Here is an 18510-nt window from a genome sequence, read left to right as displayed (position 1 = left end):
ACACATTGTGCTGATGGCTTTTAGCATATTGTATTCAATCCTGATAAGAAAGTTTCAAGGTGAGCATTATTATTGTCATGTTATAAACGGCAAGCCAGGGCTTAGATCATTTTCCCAAGTTATAAACCTAGTAAGTAGCAGATGTGAGATTCAAACCTAGGGATACATCATATTTAACTGTTGGATTAAGCAGTATCAAGTGGCAGCTAAGACGAGACACCTGAGCATGTTGAAGGGTACCTAGCTCTGATGTTATGGTACTTCTCTACCATTATAAGTCATTCTGAATCCTTGTCAATTCAACTCCTTATTTCCTGGGGAAAGTCTCACTTTTCCTTCTAAACTCAATGCAGCTCAGACTTGTTGTCCATAGAAAAGTCTTTCTTGATGATCACAGGATTTCTTTCCTGAAATGTCATGGTCCATTTTACTTAAGTCTGTGTATTACTCAGGTCCTCCAGAGAAACAGAACCATTTTATGTGTACATAAATGAGAAATGACCCACGCAATTACAGAGGCTGAGAAGCCCACAATATGCCTTCTGCAGGCTGGAGACCTAGTAAATCTGGTGGTATAATTTAATCCAAATCTGAAGGTCTGAGAACCAAGGAGAACCAATAATGTAAATTTCAGTCCAAGGGCAGGAGAAATGTGATGAGATATTCCAGCTCAAGCAGTGAAGCAGGAAAAAGAAGGGTAAATTCATATATACACACATATATATGTGTGTGTACATATATGTATATGTATATACACATACACACACATCTATATAATTTTTTTTTTTTTGAGACAGAGTTTCACTCTTGTTGCCCAGGCTGGAGTGCAGTGGCATGATCTCAGCTCGCTGCAAACTCTGCCTCCTGGGTTCAAGCAATTCTCCTGCCTCAGCCTCTTGAGTAGCTGGGATTACAGGTGTGCGCCACCACACTCTGCTAATTTTTGTATTATTAGTAGAGACAGGGATTCACCATATCAGCCAGGCTGGTATCAAACTCCTGACCTCAGGTGATCCACCCACCTCTGCCTCCCAAAGTGCTAGGATTACGGGGTGAGCCACCATGCCCAGCCAAAGAGGGGTGAATTCTTACTTCCTCCACCTTTTGCTCTATTCTGGGACCTCAACAGATTGGATGATACCAATCACTAGGGCAGGGGTGATTGCAGGGGTTGCAATCTACTATACTGAGTCGCTGATTCAAATGCAAATCTCAGCCAGAAGCACCCCTTACAGTCACACCCAAAATCAATGTTTCACCTGGGTACCCTGTGGCCTACTCAAATGAACACAAAATTAACCATCACAGTCTATAATGGAGTATAATATGTGGCACTGCCTGGTGCACCAGTCTTTAGCTCTGTCTATTGAAACCCTAGGGCTTGAACATGTTTCAGGGAAAAAAAAAAAAACAAAACCTACTACAAAAGTACTATCGTATGTCAAACTACAAATGAAAGAATGAATGAACAGTTGAACAATGGGCGAATGAGTGAATGTGCATCACACATACTTGGATGAGAACAATTTAATACTTTATCTCACAGAAATAGAGTTATATCAAATATACTTGAAAAGTTTCTAGTGTTTTCAGACTGAAAAATTAATTTTGAAGAAACTTTATTTACTTTATATAATACCCTGTAAGTCATGAAGCTCAAGTAATTGGACTGTAAATTAAATTACTGAGTTACAAGGACCCATATTACAAGCTATTCCTCCTGCTGTTTTTCCTAAGAAATGTTCATATGATATTCTGGAATTGAATCTTTACCATCAAATAAATACTGCATGCTTGGTTAAATGGGACATGATTCCAAGCTCAAAAATAAAATATAGAAGAGCCAATTCATTGGTCGGTTGTGAAATATGAAAGAGAAGTAAGCACATATTTTCTTCTTACCTAATTTGATTACCCCAAATTTTGTCACCCTTTGTCTAGTCATTTAATAATAACTTTGGAATATATGCTTATGGAAAAAGAATTGCAAAGAGTTAATAACCTATTAAAGACCCTCTCTATCCTCCAGGAATTATTGCATAGTTTAAGACATTCCTCATTAACATCCCACAAGAATTTCCCAGTGACCCACAATAGTCTTTCTTCACACACTATTTTTTTGTAACATTGTCTATTCTACAATTCCCTACTTTTGTAATTTGACGATCTTTTCTAATATTCCAAAAATTTCACATACATCTACTTTCCAATAATTTTTTCAAAAATAAGTCCAAACTCATTCACATTGAATATAGTGCTGAGTATAAACAGGACCTAATTAATGGGGTTGAAAAGTTATCTCATAACTCTTATAGCAGTGCTTCTCAAAGAGTGTTCCAAGGTCTCTGGGAGGCCTTTAGACATCAGGAGATGTCTAAAGTCAAACTATTTTTGTAATAATACTAAGACCTTATTTGCCTTTTTCACTCTTATGCTCTCAGGAGTTAACTGTGGATTTTTTCCAGAGGCTGCATGAAGTGCAGTACAACAGATTGACTGCAGAAGCAGATAGGAGAATCCAGATGTTTTCTATTGAGCCAAATCATTAAATAGATTTGGAAAATGTAAAAAAATGCTACTCTTCTCATTATTTTGTTTCTAAACATGTATTTATTTTTCATAAAAATGTTGTTTATGTTAACTTCTAATGAGTTTATCATAGTTATTGGAAAAATAAATTTGTAAACAATTTTTTTAAAAATGTCAGTTTTAATATCTAATACAGCAAATATCAATAAATTTAATCTACATAACAAACGCTTTTTGTAGTCTTCAGTAATTTTTAAGAGTGTAAAGAGTCCTGAGACCAAAGAGTCCGAGAATTACTACTTTTAAGCATCTCAAAAGGATAAATACAGATACAATTATTAGGAAAAATAGCAACTACTATTTACTGCATTTGTCCAATCAGTTGGTCACTTTATACACATTACATCATTTAATCCTCCACAGTGCTATGAGTCAGGTATTGTGCTGCTCTCTTTAATGGAAAGAAATCTATGGCTCAAGATGATCAGGGTGTTCCTCCCAAGGTGGTAAGAGGAAGCATGGACTTTGAACCAGGTCTGATTACATTCAAACTTCAGATTCTTAATCATTACCCTACTCAGTCTCAAAAAAGATTTAAAAACTTGTTGCATGAGCACATGAAAAGCTGATCGACATCAAAAGTAATTAAGGCAATACAAATTAAAACCCTAATGAGATGTCATTTTATAGCCACTAAGATGGCCATAATAAATAATCTAGACAATAATAAATGTTGACAAGAATGTAAAGAAATGAAGAAAACTTATACACCACTGATGGGAACATAAAATGGTGAAGCCACTTTGGAAAACAGTATGGCAGTCCCTCAAGTGGAATATATATGTGAGTTACCACAGGACCCAGCAATTTCATTCCTAGGTATCTATATAAGATGAAGATAAATGAAGTTATGCATAGCCTAGGTATCTATAGCCAAGACAAATAAAGTATATGTTCATGTAAAAACTTGTAGAGAAACGTTGATAACAGCATTATTTATAATAGCCTAAAAATAGAAATAACCCTAAATGTTCATCAATTTAAGAATAGATAACATAAAATGTGGTACATCTGCACAATGGAATATTATTCAGCCATAAAAAAGAATCAAGTTTTGGTACATGCTACACCAAGGATGGACCTCAAAACATTTTGCTAAGTGAGAGATGCCAGTTACAAAGGACCCCATATTGCATAATTCCATTTATATAAGATGTCATGGAAAGGCAAATTTAAACTCACCAAAAGTAGATAATCCATTGCCTGGGCCTGGAGGTCGGAAGGATTAATAGCAAATAGACATAAGTGTTCTTATTGTGGTCATGAAAATGCTCAAAAACTGACTTATGGTGATAGTTGCACAACTCAGTAAATATACTAAAATCACTGACTTTTATTTTTGAAATGGGTGAATATGATACATAGAATAAGCCTCAAAAAGAGCTTACACCATTTGGAAAGGTCTCTTTTTATTAATTACTGAGGGAACGTACAGTAGTTAAAGAGATAACATAGTAACTAACTGATAGTAAAGAAAAGGATGCAAACTTAGTGACTGAAAGCTTAATGGAGATTAGGTAGTCAGTGCAAGAATAAGATCAACACAGAATACACAAGGGAATGAAAACCTAAACAGGAAAAAGCAAGGAAGAATGAGACAAAGATCAGGGAGGCAGGTTTTTACTGTGATTTCACAGTTCCGAAGGTAAACTGGAAGTCAGCAGATTGGAAGGGTCTTTGTCCAAAACATCAAGACCCTTAATTTTTATTTCCTTTGACCCAAGGATTTATACTGTGAAAATTTATCCTAAAGAAATTATCTTAACTACAGAAGAAAATGTTATGCACGAAATAATTTTAAAAAATAAATCCTTGGCGGGGTGCGGTGGCTCACGCCTGTAATCCCAACACTTTGGTGGATCAAGAGGTCAGGAGTTCAAGACCAGCCTGGCCAAGATGGTGAAACCCCATCTCTACTAAAAATACAGAAAAGTTAGCCGGGTGTGGTGGCACGTGCCTGTAATCCCAGCTACTCCAGAGGCTGAGGCAGAGAATTGCTTAAACCTGGAGAGGCAGAGGTTGCAGTGAGCCAAGATCGTGCCACTGCACTCCAGCCTGGGTGACAGAGCAAGACTCTGTCTCAAAATAAATAAATAAATAATAAAAATAAATAAATAATAAATCCTTGCCATTGTTTACAATGGAAAAACTAAAAAATACCTAAATTCTTTAAGAAAAGTAGTGAAGTAAATCACTACATTCGCATAGGGAACTATTATACAATAATGAAATCGATGTTGCCAATGAGATTGTGTTCAGTATCTTCATCTCTAAAGGTGATAATATTAGCATCTAGCTCTACAAACAAAAATCTATGTATTTTTGTTGAGAGAATTAAATGTAGCTAACACACATGAAACACATGCATTCTTAAACACAGTGAGCAACACATGATAAGTGATTATTTAAAATTAATCTCTGTTATTAATTGACAGAAACCGACACATGGGAGAATCAATAAGGGATTAGAGTAAAACAAAAAATTTAGCTAGCTATTAAAAGAACAATAATTTTTAAATCATTTATTTATTCCAAAGCAAAGGAGAGAAAAATATGACACTTCTGCAAATATCTAAATCAAACTTTAATTTCTATGTTATAAACATAAAAGTCTGTTAAATCTTAGAAATCTTTTATAAATCAGCAGAGGTAATAGGTTCACCAATTATGAAATTTCTTCTTTGAGAAGATTAAAAGAAGAAATTGGGAAAGAGAAATAAACAATTTTAAGCTAAAATAAAAAGATAGATAAAGACAGTAAAGGAAAGATTTTAAAAGCTCAGCCAGGGTTGATTCTCATGTCCTACTTGGTTTCCTAACCCCCAAATTCCTTTTATTTCTACAGATAGCACTACGGATAGTTCCTGCTACTTGACTGCATTCTAATGTCCCAATTCCTATCTTTCCTGTAGTGAAAAGGAAATTTTAAAAATCAGTTCTCAGAAGGGTCATAGTTTATTTAATCTTATTGATAATCCAGCTCTGACCTTGTGTTAATTCTAGTAACTAGACTTCTGGTTTACCAATGAGATTAAGTCACCGTTTTCTACTTCATTTCAATAATTGAATTCTTTACTGTCAGATTTCTTGAGTGGTTCCCTGCTTCTAATACCCATACTTTGCTGGATTTATCTTGCTAGAATCCCATGGATTTCATCTCTGAAATACAGCCCAGTGGCTGGAGCTTTGCAGACATCCCTCATGCATAACACTCATTTGACTTCATAATTAATAATACATACACTAATATTACCCAGGATTGTACACACCTGTTACATATTAATAAAAAATGACAGGGTTATATTTGTGGGTCTTGGTTGACACTTAGTGCTTGCCTAAATTGTCATCTCTTGCCTGTCATCACATACTCAAGAAACTCAACTTCCCTTACCTGACTAGCTTTCTTGACTTACAGTATAGGTCGTTACATCTCCAAAACAATACTTATAGCATCCAAAAAGTCACATTCAGTATACAAACTGTCAGCTCCACTACTGAATTTTTCCATTGCAGATACCAATTCTAGAGATAAAAATTGAGAATCAGAGAGTTAGAGAGGTCAAGGAGACACAGCTAATCCCTTGGGTGGTTATACGTAAAAACTTAAAATCTAAACTCTAATTTTAGAGATGGTAGAGCTGTTTGTTTTATGCCCTCCACTAGACAGATAGTGTAGAGTGTATATATGTTTAGAAATTTCCCATATTTATTTTAAATATTACTGTCTGAAGACCATAGCCTATACTATTTACATGATTCTATTCTAACAAGATTCATTACTACTAACCCTATTTAGCAGTTGTTAAGCAATTGCAGTAATTATGGTTATTCATATTTCAATACATGAAATAATATTAGAGATATTGTTTTAAGTATCTCATATTTATCATTTGATGAGAAATTTAAAATACATTATTAGATTTAATTTTTATAACCATCCTGAGAGATATACAGATGAGATATTCCTACCCCTGTTTAATAGATAAATAAAATGTGGGGGAAAAAAGGTGAAGTAATATCCAAAGGTAACATTATTTTTATTTTAGGTATAATTTGAACTCAGATCTGCAGACTCAATATATAGTAAAAATTATGCTCCTGTCTCTATAATATATTTTTAATAGAATTTTAGAAGTTAGCATTATGCTAAATGGAATCAGATTAAGAAATATACCTCTGTCTAACATTGAAACAGACTCTAAATGTCTTTATAATGGGTAAGTGGATATAGATTAAGGGACATGAAGTATCATCATCCTAAGAGTCTTACCTCCTTTCATGGTGATTGTCAGGGATGATTTTCTGAGACTCAAACATTCTCATGGATGAGTTAAAAGAAGATAAAACAAGATGATAAAACCAATCTCTTTTCAAGAAACCATAAACATCTTAGCAACCATCAAATTTCTTTATGCCCTCATTCTAGTAAATTATAAGCTATCAAAACTGCACACGTTCTGAAAGTTTACTAAATGCAAATAAAATAGTCTCTTTGCCATGCTGTAACTTGAGATAATCAGGGACTTAAATAAACTCAGTGAAAGCAAAACCCGGTATCTTTTGGTGTCAGAGGCTACTTTGACTCAGCTCATTTCAAATTATAACATCAGCAAAATTAAGCTATTAAAACTACAAATAAAAGAGTATTTTTAGTTCTAAGAAGAAATAGGACTAATTGGATATACATATGCCTCCTAGGCTGTATATCTTAAATGTGTGGCTCATCAGTAGTTATTATTAAAGTTGGCAGAAATAATGGACAGAGTAAATTGCATGTCTAGATTTTTCTTTATGCACAATTGTTTGGGGTTATCTTCTTGAGTCACAGAATAAAATATAAGAAAACAAATGTAAACACACAGACATTAAAATGTATCATTACTTTTGCCTTTACCTTTTCATATTGGTTTTTGAAGTGATGCATGGTTAAATGAACCTAATTTGAGAGAAATTTGGGGATGGCCGTTGAGTCTGTGTCCTGGTTAGGGGGCTGCGTTCTACTGTTTGTATTATTCTCCGGGTATTATCCTCAGAGGGGGAACAATATATGGAAATGGGATAGACAGTCTTCAGAAACCATAGCAGGAAGATTAATACTTATGCCACATTCATGAAGTAGGCATCATTATGTGTGTATATATATGTACATATATATAATTTTTGAAAACAAATTATTTTACAGATAATGAGTTTGAGATACAAGGATGGTTTATAACTTACCCAAGATCATACCGATTTCAATATTCTAATTCTAATTCAATTTTTTCTGATTCTTAGTTGCATGTGTTAGTCCTCATCTAGGTCTTAGAAAATTACACTTCTTTTTTGCAATGAACTTTAATAGTCTAAACTGTGTTTAGCATTTAGTGTTCAACCAAGTTTCTTGACTATGTCAGTAAAATGTGCTGGCTTTAAATGCTGGGATCATGTCATCATCACTGTTTCCTCAGAGCCCAACAAAACGCCTGGCACATATCAGGAACTTCATAAAGAGCAGTAAATGAATAGATAATTGAGGACATGAAAAATACATCCATTTATTCATTTAGAAAACTGTGTGTAATTACAAATGATAGCATTCCAAATCACACATATTTAAACTTATGAAATTTCAAGATGGTTTAAATTTATAATTAAAGTAAAAATGAGGAAGGATAGAGAAAACATTCTTTGTACGCAAATATTATTATCTTCTACATAGTCAATAAGATTTTAGAAAACAATATTGCATAGAACATATGAAATATCAATTGCTTACTATGATTGTCAATAAAGGAGAACTTCTCATATAACATTCATTATAAACATATCTGTGTAAGGAAAGAAATTAGTTTTGTGCTAAAAATGTCGGTCATATAATTCATTAATTCCTTCATTTATTCACCAAGAGGAATGGACTACTTTAGGTACTGTTGTGATATAAGCTACATCACAGGATTTCTCTTCTTCAATATTCTGAATTTATTCCTTAATATTCAATAATTTTTGGAAGATGTTATTTTGTCATATTATTTGTTCAGTGATCACTATATGTAAAGAATTATTTGGAATATTTGCTGATGGAAAACTATGTGCTTAGTGCAAAAGGCTCTAACTTAGTCCAAAGGGCACTAAGAATCTTTTCATTGTTTTATTTTGTTTAATTCTCACAACAATATATAACATGAGGTCACCATTCCACGTATATGAATACTGAAGTTCAAAAAGTTTAAGCACTTGGCCTAAAGATGCAAAACCAGTCATTGGCAGAGTTTAAAGTCTCTGGCACATTGACAAGCCCTCTCAATATGGAGAAAAAGGAACTCACACGCTGTTGGTGGAAATGTAAACTAGTACAGTCACTATGGAGAAGAGTATAGAAGTTCCTCAAAAAGCTACAAATAGAACCAAAATACGATCCAGCAATCCTGGTACTGTTAAGTTATCCAAAAGAAATTAAATCATTATATCAATGAGACACTTGCACTCTCATGTTTATTGTGGCATTAATCACAATAGGCAAGACATGAAATCAACCTAGGTGTCTAACAACAGGTGAATGAATAAAGAAAATGTGACACGTATACACAATGGAATACTATTTAGCCATAAAAAGAATGATATCCTGTCTTTCACAGCTACGTGGATAGAACTGGAGGACTAGGACATTATGCTGCATGAAATAAGCCAGGAACAAAAAGTTAAACACTACACTTTCTTACTCAAATGTGAAAGTTAAAAAAAAAAAAAGTTGATATCATAGAAGTAAAAGAACAGAGGATACTGGGGCTGGGAAGGGTCAGGGGAAGGGAGTGATAGGGAGAGATTTATTAGAGGATACAAAATTCCAGCTAGATAGGAGGAGTAAGTTCTAGTGCTCTACACCACTCTAGGATGACTCTAGTTAACAATAATATATAGTTTCAAATAGCTAGAAGGTGGATATTGAGTGTTCCCAACACAAAGAAATGATACATCTTTGAGTTGATGGATATGCTAATTACTCTGTGCATCACTATGCATTATATGTATCATCACTATGTACTCATAAGTATGTGCAATTATTATTTGTCAATTAAATCAATTTAAAAAGACAAGCCCTCTCAATCTTCAAATTCTGTAATTTTTACTCTTCCTCTAAGTCTCTATAAAATTAATTGTAGGCCTGGCACAGTGGCTCATACCTGTAATCCCAGCACTTTGGGAAGCAAGACCATTGTGGGGAATAGAGTGAGACTCTGTCTCAAAAAAAAAAAAAAAAAAAAAAAAAAAATTGATCGTATTGTGTTCTACGTGTGTGTGTGTGTGTTTTTTTGTTTGTTTGTTTGTTTTGTTTTTTTGTTTTGTTTTTTTTTTTTTTTTTGAGGCAGAGTCTTGCCCTTGTTGCCCAGGCTGGAGTGCAGTGGCACAGTCTCAGCTCACTGCAACTTCCGCCTCCCAGGTTCAAGTGATTCTCCCGCCTGGGCCTCCTGAGTAGCTGGGATTACAGGCATGTGCTACCACGCCCAGCTCATTTTTATATTTTTAGTAGGGACAGGGTTTCACCATGTTGGCCAGACTGGTCTCGAACTTCTAACCTTAGGTGATCTGCCGGCCTCGGCCAACCAAAGTGCTGGGATTACAGGCATGAGCCACCGTGCCCAGCCTGTAGTGTATATTTTTGTATATTTCTAATATAAAAAATCAAAAAAATTGAAATTCCTGCCACTGTTTACTTAAATAAACCTAAATTAGATACCACTACCCTTATGATCTAAAGTCTTCTCTGTATGGTCCCAAACCCAAACAGTCTCTTTGTGAAAGTTTATGATTTCTGTAGAAGGAAACATCCTTCAGATGAACTGACCAATGGTACTGGCAATAGAGGCATCTGATTTAGAAAGCCAGTTGGTATAACCATGGCCTTATCATATTCCTGCCTTCCTGGTTCTAGCATCCCCAGTGTATACAAATCCAAACATGAATGCTTTCTTGCCCACAAGTATAAAGCAAAAAATGTTTCCTTTCTGGAACCAAACGGTATACAAAAGTTCTAGTCCTTCATTAACTATATTTAATTTAATAATTAAGGAAACATATTGAAAAGCTAAGCCACAGGTAAATTTCAAAATAGAGGAGAGTGAAACTAAGGAAAGAGAGGAGCAAGACTTCTCTTTAGTAAAGGTTTTTCGTAAATTAAAAAAAAATATATATGGCATAGTCTTGATATTTTCAGGCATAGAAATTTTGCTGGCATTCTGAACTACAAATGCTGTGTTAAGATAATATTGTCACTAAACAATATGTGATGGGAACAAAGCAAGATGCCAGGAGACACAATAAAGGCTAGAATGTAGTTTATAGCAAATTTGGCCCATTGCAGTAGAATTGGTAAATGGCTTCTGGAAAATGTATAGCATCATAAAAAACCCCAAAGCCATGTTTCCTCTGAAAAATATGAAACAAAGGTTTCAAACATTAAAGCGCTCATTTCCATATTGACTTTGATGACCAGCATTAAATCAAGCAGTGTGAATGGCTGATGGACTCTGCTCCTCTGTGTCATTATTCTACCACTTCATTCTGAAGGGAATTACAGTATAGATGGCAGTTTGAAACAATTTTCAAGACTCTAAAGGGTTTTAATTTTTTTCTCTAAATAAATGTAAACAATTTATTTCTGAGAATAACTGTACTCAAAGGAGGTGGAAACTTGGGAATTCAGTATGATTTTAAAGAATAAAGGTGTTATTTCACTTGGGTAAGAATTACTTGGTTGAGTTCTTCATGAAATAGCAAAATAATTTTTGAAAAGTCCCTCTTTATAATGACAAGCTATGCATAAATTCTTGAAAGCAGCAGAAAGTTTCTGAATCATCTTAAAATATCCCACATCTGAAATAATGGCGTGGTGGCTCACACTTGTAATCCCAGCACTTTGTGAGGCCTAGGCAGGTGGATCACCTGAGGTCAGGAGTTTGAGACAAGCCTGATCAGTATGGTGAAAGCCCGTCTCTACTAAAAATACAAAAATTAGCTGGGTATGGTGGTATGTGCCTGTAGTCCCAGCTACTGGGGAGGCTGAGACAGGAGAATTGCTTGAACCTGGGAGGCAGAGGTTGCAGTGAGCCAAGATCGTACCACTGCACTCCAGCCTGGGTGACAGAGAGAGACACCGTCTCAAAAAAAAAAAAAAAAAAGAATACTTAGTTAGAAACCATCGCCTTCTGTCCTCATGTTAGAAAGAATGCAGAATACATCCTCAATTAAATTTTCAACATAGCAAATTAAATTGAATAGTAAGTATACATATATATTTATATATATTTTGAGATGGAGTCTCGCTCTGTCACCAGGCTGGAGCGCAGTGGCGTGATCTCAGCTCACTGCAACCTCTGCCTCCAGGGTTCAAGCAATTCTCCTGCCTCAGCCTCTTGAGTAGCTGGGACTACAGGCACGCGCCACCATGCCCAGCTAATTTTTTTATTTTTAGTAGAGACGGGCTTTCACCATGTTGACCTTGATGGTCTCAATCTTTTGACCTCGTGATCGGCCTGCCTTGGCCTCCCAAAATGCTGGGATTCCAGGTGTGAGCCACCACGTCTGGCCGAATAGTAAGTATATTTATAACAATTAGAAACACTTGTTTGGTAACTGATCTCCCAACATAATTGTGTGTGATCAGTAATGACTGGATTAGAGACTTTTGCTTGCAGCTGTATGGTGGGATAGACAATTCTAATCACTTGATCCTAATAACTTACTTAATTACCTAATAACTTACATAAAACTTTATTTTTATCACATGTCTGGGCTCTCAGCAAGTAAAGAAACTCATTGAAGGTGTTAGGTTGGGGAAAGAGTTGTAACCAAGTGTGAAAGACACTGGGCATCTAGACTTAAGGAGTAGAAAAACTGAGGTGAAAGAGACTAAAAATCTTGATTATACTTGGGACCCTGGAATGGGGCCAAAGTGGTCTGAGATCTGCAGATGTGAATATAAATCTTCTCTAGAAAGAAAATAATGCCCCACAAAAAGCATCCAACAACAAATATCAGATTTAGATCCTGAAAAATTCATGTACTAGAGTGATCTAATACAGTATTTCTCTTTGTCTATAGATATAGATAGAGATATGGAATCATAAAATCAGAAAACAAAAATAATCCTCAGGCAAATTCAATAAATAGTAGAAAAAATATATATGTCATTTCCTATGGGCCAGTTAATAAGAATTTCAATATATTAAATGATTTAATTCTCCAGTGATTTTCTGAGGTAGTAACAATTTCCACATTTCCATTTTATTTATGAAAAGACTGAAGTTAAAGGAAGTTTTATGTCTTATTAAAAGTCAAACAGGCTGGATGCCATGGCTCACACCTGTAATCCAAGCACTTTGGGAGGCCAAGGTGGGAGGACTGCTTGAAGCCAGGAGTTCAAGACCAGCTGGGGCAACATTTTTTGTGAGAGTCCATCTCTACTACAAATTTTAAAAATAAGTCAGGTATGGTGGCCACATCTGTGGTTCCAACTACTCAGGAGGCTTAGGTAGGAGAATTGCTCGAGCCCAGAAGGTAGAGGCCACAGTGAGCTGTGATCCTGCCACTATGCTCTTGCCTGGGTGACAGAGTGAGACCCTATCTCAAAAGAAAAAAAAAAAAAGCAAACAGCAAGAATCTACCAAACATCTAAAATTGAAGAAATATATATGTGTAAAAAAAGGTTAACAAATGAATGAATCATCATATCATATACAACTGAAGAGAAGATTAGTGAATTGGAAAAGTTATATACATAAATTATCTGGATTACAGTACAGTGAAACAAAGGCCTGGAAATACATAAACCTGAAAAGAATACGGTGGATAGAATGAGACTACCCAGCGTGTATATTTTCAGATGCTCAGGACGAGAGAATCGAGAGAATAGAATAAATGCCATATTTGAATAGAAAATAGCTAGGAACTTTCTGAAACTTGTTAGAGACTTGAGTTCACAGAGAGGAGGCAATAATATATACCTCCAAAACAGTACAAATAAAAATGAATCCACACTTAGACACATCTTAGTAAGACTACAGAATGACAAAGACAAAAAACAATCTTAAGAATGCTAAGAATACCAAATCATGAAAGACAATCAAGCTGGCATCAGATTCAGAAAGGAATCCTGACTCTTAAGCCTCTTCTCTTCCTGTCTACTATTTCTTCAGTCTTGCAAAAATGAAACACAATAACTTCCTCTTAGATAAAACCGATGTTATCAGTCTCAGAATAGTGGCTAAAAGAACAGGCTTTGAGCAGCAGATTTGCATTTTGCTATCAACCCTATAATATAATTAGCTGATTATTAGCTTAAATATAATCAAGTCACATAATCCCACTGAGACTCGATTTCCCCATCTGTACAATGCATATTTTTCCATGTACTGCATAGTATGGTTGTGGGACTGAATGTGATAATGTATATACAATTTAGCATTCTTCCTGGAATGTATAAAACAATACAGGGAAGCTATCAGGTTGAATCATATGAAATTATCTTGTAGGTCAAAAAAGTTGAATATCAGTCATTTCATTTGGGTCAACTTAATAGTAAATTGTGGTTTCAAGCTGAGAAAGAATCAAGTTTACTTTTAAATTCATATATAAAAAGAGACATACATTTTCATAAGGAAAATAAGCTAGTTTACAATCAGTCTTGCCTCCTACACCATTATAGTCTGTAGCATTTACTCAACAAGTGTCCACTTGTTGATGATGCAATATAATCTACCAGAATCTGACTTGAATAGAGTATTTAATAAGTTTACAATCATATAACTACTTTTATGATGAGACCCTGTATTGGCTGCTCAAATAACAAAATTTCCTGGTGCTTCTACTGGTAACAGGGGATTTAAAGTTTAGGCATAAGATTCAGGCACGCATTTTATTGTAACTATTCTAAATGTTTCTCTGATGTGTCAGATGTCAGACAGTCCTTTAAGGTGGCCACTATGGCCCCTGCTTTCCTGAGTTTGTGACTTGTTTCTAACAAACAGAAAATGGAAAAGTTGATGGGATATATTTGATTACATGTTCGTTACTTCACAATTAGTTACATAAGATTATATTTCTTGTCCTGATGGAGTCTCTCTCTTCCTTGCTGACATTGAGAAGACAAACAACATTTTTGGGAAAATCATACAGTAAAAACTGTGGGCAGTCTCTAGGAGCTGACAGTGGCTTTTGGCAGATACAAAGAAGAAACTGAAGCCCTCACTCCTACAACCACAGGGAACTGAATTCTGCCAACAACCTGAATGAGCTTGAAAAAGCCTCAGATGAATCCACAGCCCTGCCTGACACCTTGATTGCTTTCTAAGACTCCAATCAGAGGACACAATAAGCCATGCCTGGATTTCTGACCCACTAAAACCCACATATGAGTATTGTTTTAAACTGACAACTTTGTTGTAATATTAACAGGCAACAATGATTAACAAAAATACCTGGGGGGAAAAAAGAGCTATCAGAGAGTGGCTCATGAAGGAAAAGAAAAGCCAGGTTATTCTTTCCAAAGCCATTCACAAATTTCACAACTGTGCTAACTTTTCTGTTTTGCAACAGTTGCAATCTTAAGAAAATTGAATTATCAGGATGGTCTTTAAAAGCAATCATTTCCATGAGAAAAATACCCAAAGGGATTCAAACTCCAGAGAGTATGACATGTGCAGAAAGAAGTTTGAGGAGTTTTTTCGTACAAGAATGTTGAAATAAAGTGTTTTTATGGTCATAAGTACATTTTTCAAAACGCAACTTTACAATTAAATGGCTTAATCAAAACTAATGAAAGCAAATATACTCTTCATGTACTCTTCAGAATATCACATACCCAGCTTTTCAGTCACCCCATCACCAATGGCTTTGATCCTGGAGTTTTCTTTAGAGGCAGTTTACAGAGTCAAAGAAAAACAAATGAGTGGACAATTGCTAATACCCTTCAACTGCACAGGAATCACATTTCCTCTATTAAAGCAATGTAAGACATTGGTGATATGAAGTTATATCATTCAGTGTAAAGGATTATTCTGTGATTTTAGTATATATTGTTCTAGATAGCAGGCATAAATTGAGCATTTTGTTGAGAATCTGCTGCCCAAGTAACTGCAATATCCTCTTTTGTTAAATACTTCAAAATGTCTTAATTGGTTCTTCTGTGAACATTCTGGGCTACTCCACTGAAAGAAATGTAAGACTATACCAGGAGGCAAGAATCTTAGAGGAAGAATTCAGGACAGAGAAAGGAAAGGGAGCTTGCTTTTTGCTGTCACTGCCTAGGCAAATGATAGAAGCATTCAATTTACTCTGAGAATGAGAAATTTTGATTATACTTCTTAGCATTTGTCCACAAACAAGAAGCAAAGCTTAGAAATATGTTCTCTTCCCAATCAAAAACAGAATGTTGAACAAATTGATCTGAGTAAGGACAAGAGATACATTTCCTAACTCCATAGTCAATAAACACAAAATAAATCAAAACGTAACTCCATAAAAAAAATATAGGGGAAGAAATGCCCACATCTTATTGAAAAATGATGGGAAATTGGAAAGGGGCTCCTGAGAAAACATCCCTGAAGAAACTGCTGAGGGGTCAATTGGAAAAATGCTTATTTTCCTCTTATTTCAGGGTAACACATGACAGAATCAATGTCATCTCAAGAGATTCCAGTAGCTGAATGGTTTATTTACATATTAAACACAAGTTGGAGGGACGAGTTTGGTCTTTGAGTATCCTGAATTTTACACTATTTACACATCCCCTTTACTTAGTGTACTGTAAAGGCAAACAAAGCCTTGTCTATCCACAGAAGGACTCCTCCAGATCCTATGGGAAAGATCCAAGAGCTTTGTTAAACACCAAATAGTCTTTAAATAACAATCTTCTGATAACTTGATAGTAAACAGCCATTCTTTAGTGATTTCCTAGTGAACATAAATCAATATACTATACCAGATTCTTTGGAAAGATCATTATTTTCTTTGAAAATAAAACAAAAAAAAAAGTCTATAATTTTGTGCACAGACCCAACAATCTTATTTCCCATTTATGGCAGAATTCAGTGAATCATGCTTCTACAACTCATTCTGTTTCAGGGCACACATCTAAAAATTAATCTTTCTGAGGATAATCATGACCACTCCAGTGTCAGTTATTGTGTATGGAGAATTTACTATGTGCCAAGTGCTCTGCTATTTCATTCAATGTGTACAAGGTTATTACAACAACCCATGAGGCTGCTGTAAGTATTTCCTCTAATTTTTCAGATGAGAAGACTGGGGCTGAGAGAAGTTAAATAACTTGTCTACGGTATCAGAATAAAGTTGGAATTTGAATGTAGACAATCTGATTCCTGAGCACTTATTGTTAAATAATAAGATATTGAAAAGAAACTGTGAGTCAGTGTTAGAAACTGAATAATATCATCTTATATTTATTCAGGAACATTTAACAATATGATTGCTTAATGATATTCATAATTTTACTGCAGTCAAATGTTGCAAAACTCAACTCCTGAATTAGATTTACGATATGCTGCAAGTAGACGCTTAAAAACATGATCACATTGTAGATATTTACAAAAATAAATGAATAAAAATAAAAATGTGCACTATCATGTGTAGTAGCATGGAGAATTTGGTATGGGAAGATCAAGACAACTTCCTAGTTTGATGAGTTTTGTAAGATATTTCCTAATTAAGTGTGTGAAATTTTCATCATGTAATCTTAAAGATCTCTCATATACAATTCTGCACAAAAAGAGGTCTGAAAATCTAAATTATTTTATAGTACAAATAACACAAATGTAGTTCAAATTAGCAAATGTTTAGTGACTATCTATTATACGCCATTAAGTATATCAATTTCACATGCATGCAAACTTTAATTTTACTGTCTAGGAGGTGATGATATATAATAATAAAAATAATAATAATTTTAAGTATCATGAAGTAAGTGCTATATGCCAGAATGAAAAGGGGAAGCACTAAAGAGGGAGGATTTCATTCTACTTAGTTAAGATGGATTCCTAGAACAGAGGCCACTTGGATGCGTTTTTAAAGAGTAGAATTTCAACAAGCAAGCAAGCAAGTAGGTATCAAATGAAGGGATATTTCATTATACTTAGTAGGTAACAAGGTCCCAGCATAGTTAGACTGAAGACTCAGATATACATGGGCTCTGTGGGGCTACGCTCCCTCCTTGTATCTCGTTTCATAAATTGATTTACAGGCAGAGCCTCTTTAGTGGGGAAGGAACATACACAATGAACAATTGTGATCAAAACATAGACAAACGTGTATGACAAATTGGTAGAGATAGGAGGAACCAAATCTTAAAGGAAGATAGAGATGGTTTTGCATGAACATTCATAACAGAGGAAGAGGACTAGCAGTAGGAAGCAAAAACAACAAATAGGGTCTGAAAGATGAAGGAAAACAGTGGTTCCCAGCACTGCATTGCGATAGGGCCTTGAACTCACCTAAACCCATCTAGCCTAACACCATTGTATACTTTGGAGTGACAAGGGGCTGTGTAACAAATTGTGTCATTAAATGTGGCCAATAATCCTATCATGAAATTCCCCTAATTGGCACAGAGACTCTCACTTCTCAAGGTGCCATTGGGTTGTTTTAACTCTGAAGATAGGGATGAAATGAAAAGCAAGAAGCAAGCCACGTATAGATACTTAACAATATAATTCCATTTTATAAGTTTCAAAAATGTAGAGCTACACTATATATTATGCACTATATTCTTATCTGGCAAAACTATTTTTAAAAGAAAAGAAATAATAAACAAACAAACAAAAGCACTCATTAGTGGTTATCTTGAGGAGGTAGACTGTGGTGGTGAAGCAGGAGGAGGAGGCCATGAAGGAGGGTCACTAAAGGGGCTTTCAAAAATGAAACAAGTTT

The 18510-nt window shown here is 35.0% G+C and overlaps 1 protein-coding gene across 1 annotated transcript in view; it reads right to left on the bottom strand.

Moving 5' to 3' along the window:
• CTNNA3 (catenin alpha 3) overlaps positions 1 to 18510 on the bottom strand; it is a 1732244-nt gene that overhangs the window by 434220 nt on the left and 1279514 nt on the right. Inside the window, exon 12 of the mRNA XM_025397086.1 lies at positions 15521 to 15525. Within this exon, the coding sequence (XP_025252871.1) occupies positions 15521 to 15525 (5 nt within the window). The remainder of the gene's footprint in view (positions 1 to 15520; positions 15526 to 18510) is intronic.

This window comes from Theropithecus gelada, chromosome 9 (genome assembly GCF_003255815.1).
Source record: "Theropithecus gelada isolate Dixy chromosome 9, Tgel_1.0, whole genome shotgun sequence".
Taxonomy (NCBI): Eukaryota; Metazoa; Chordata; class Mammalia; order Primates; family Cercopithecidae; genus Theropithecus; species Theropithecus gelada.
The sequence above is the reverse complement of the archived record's forward strand: the minus strand, read 5'-3'. Positions and strand labels throughout refer to the sequence as shown.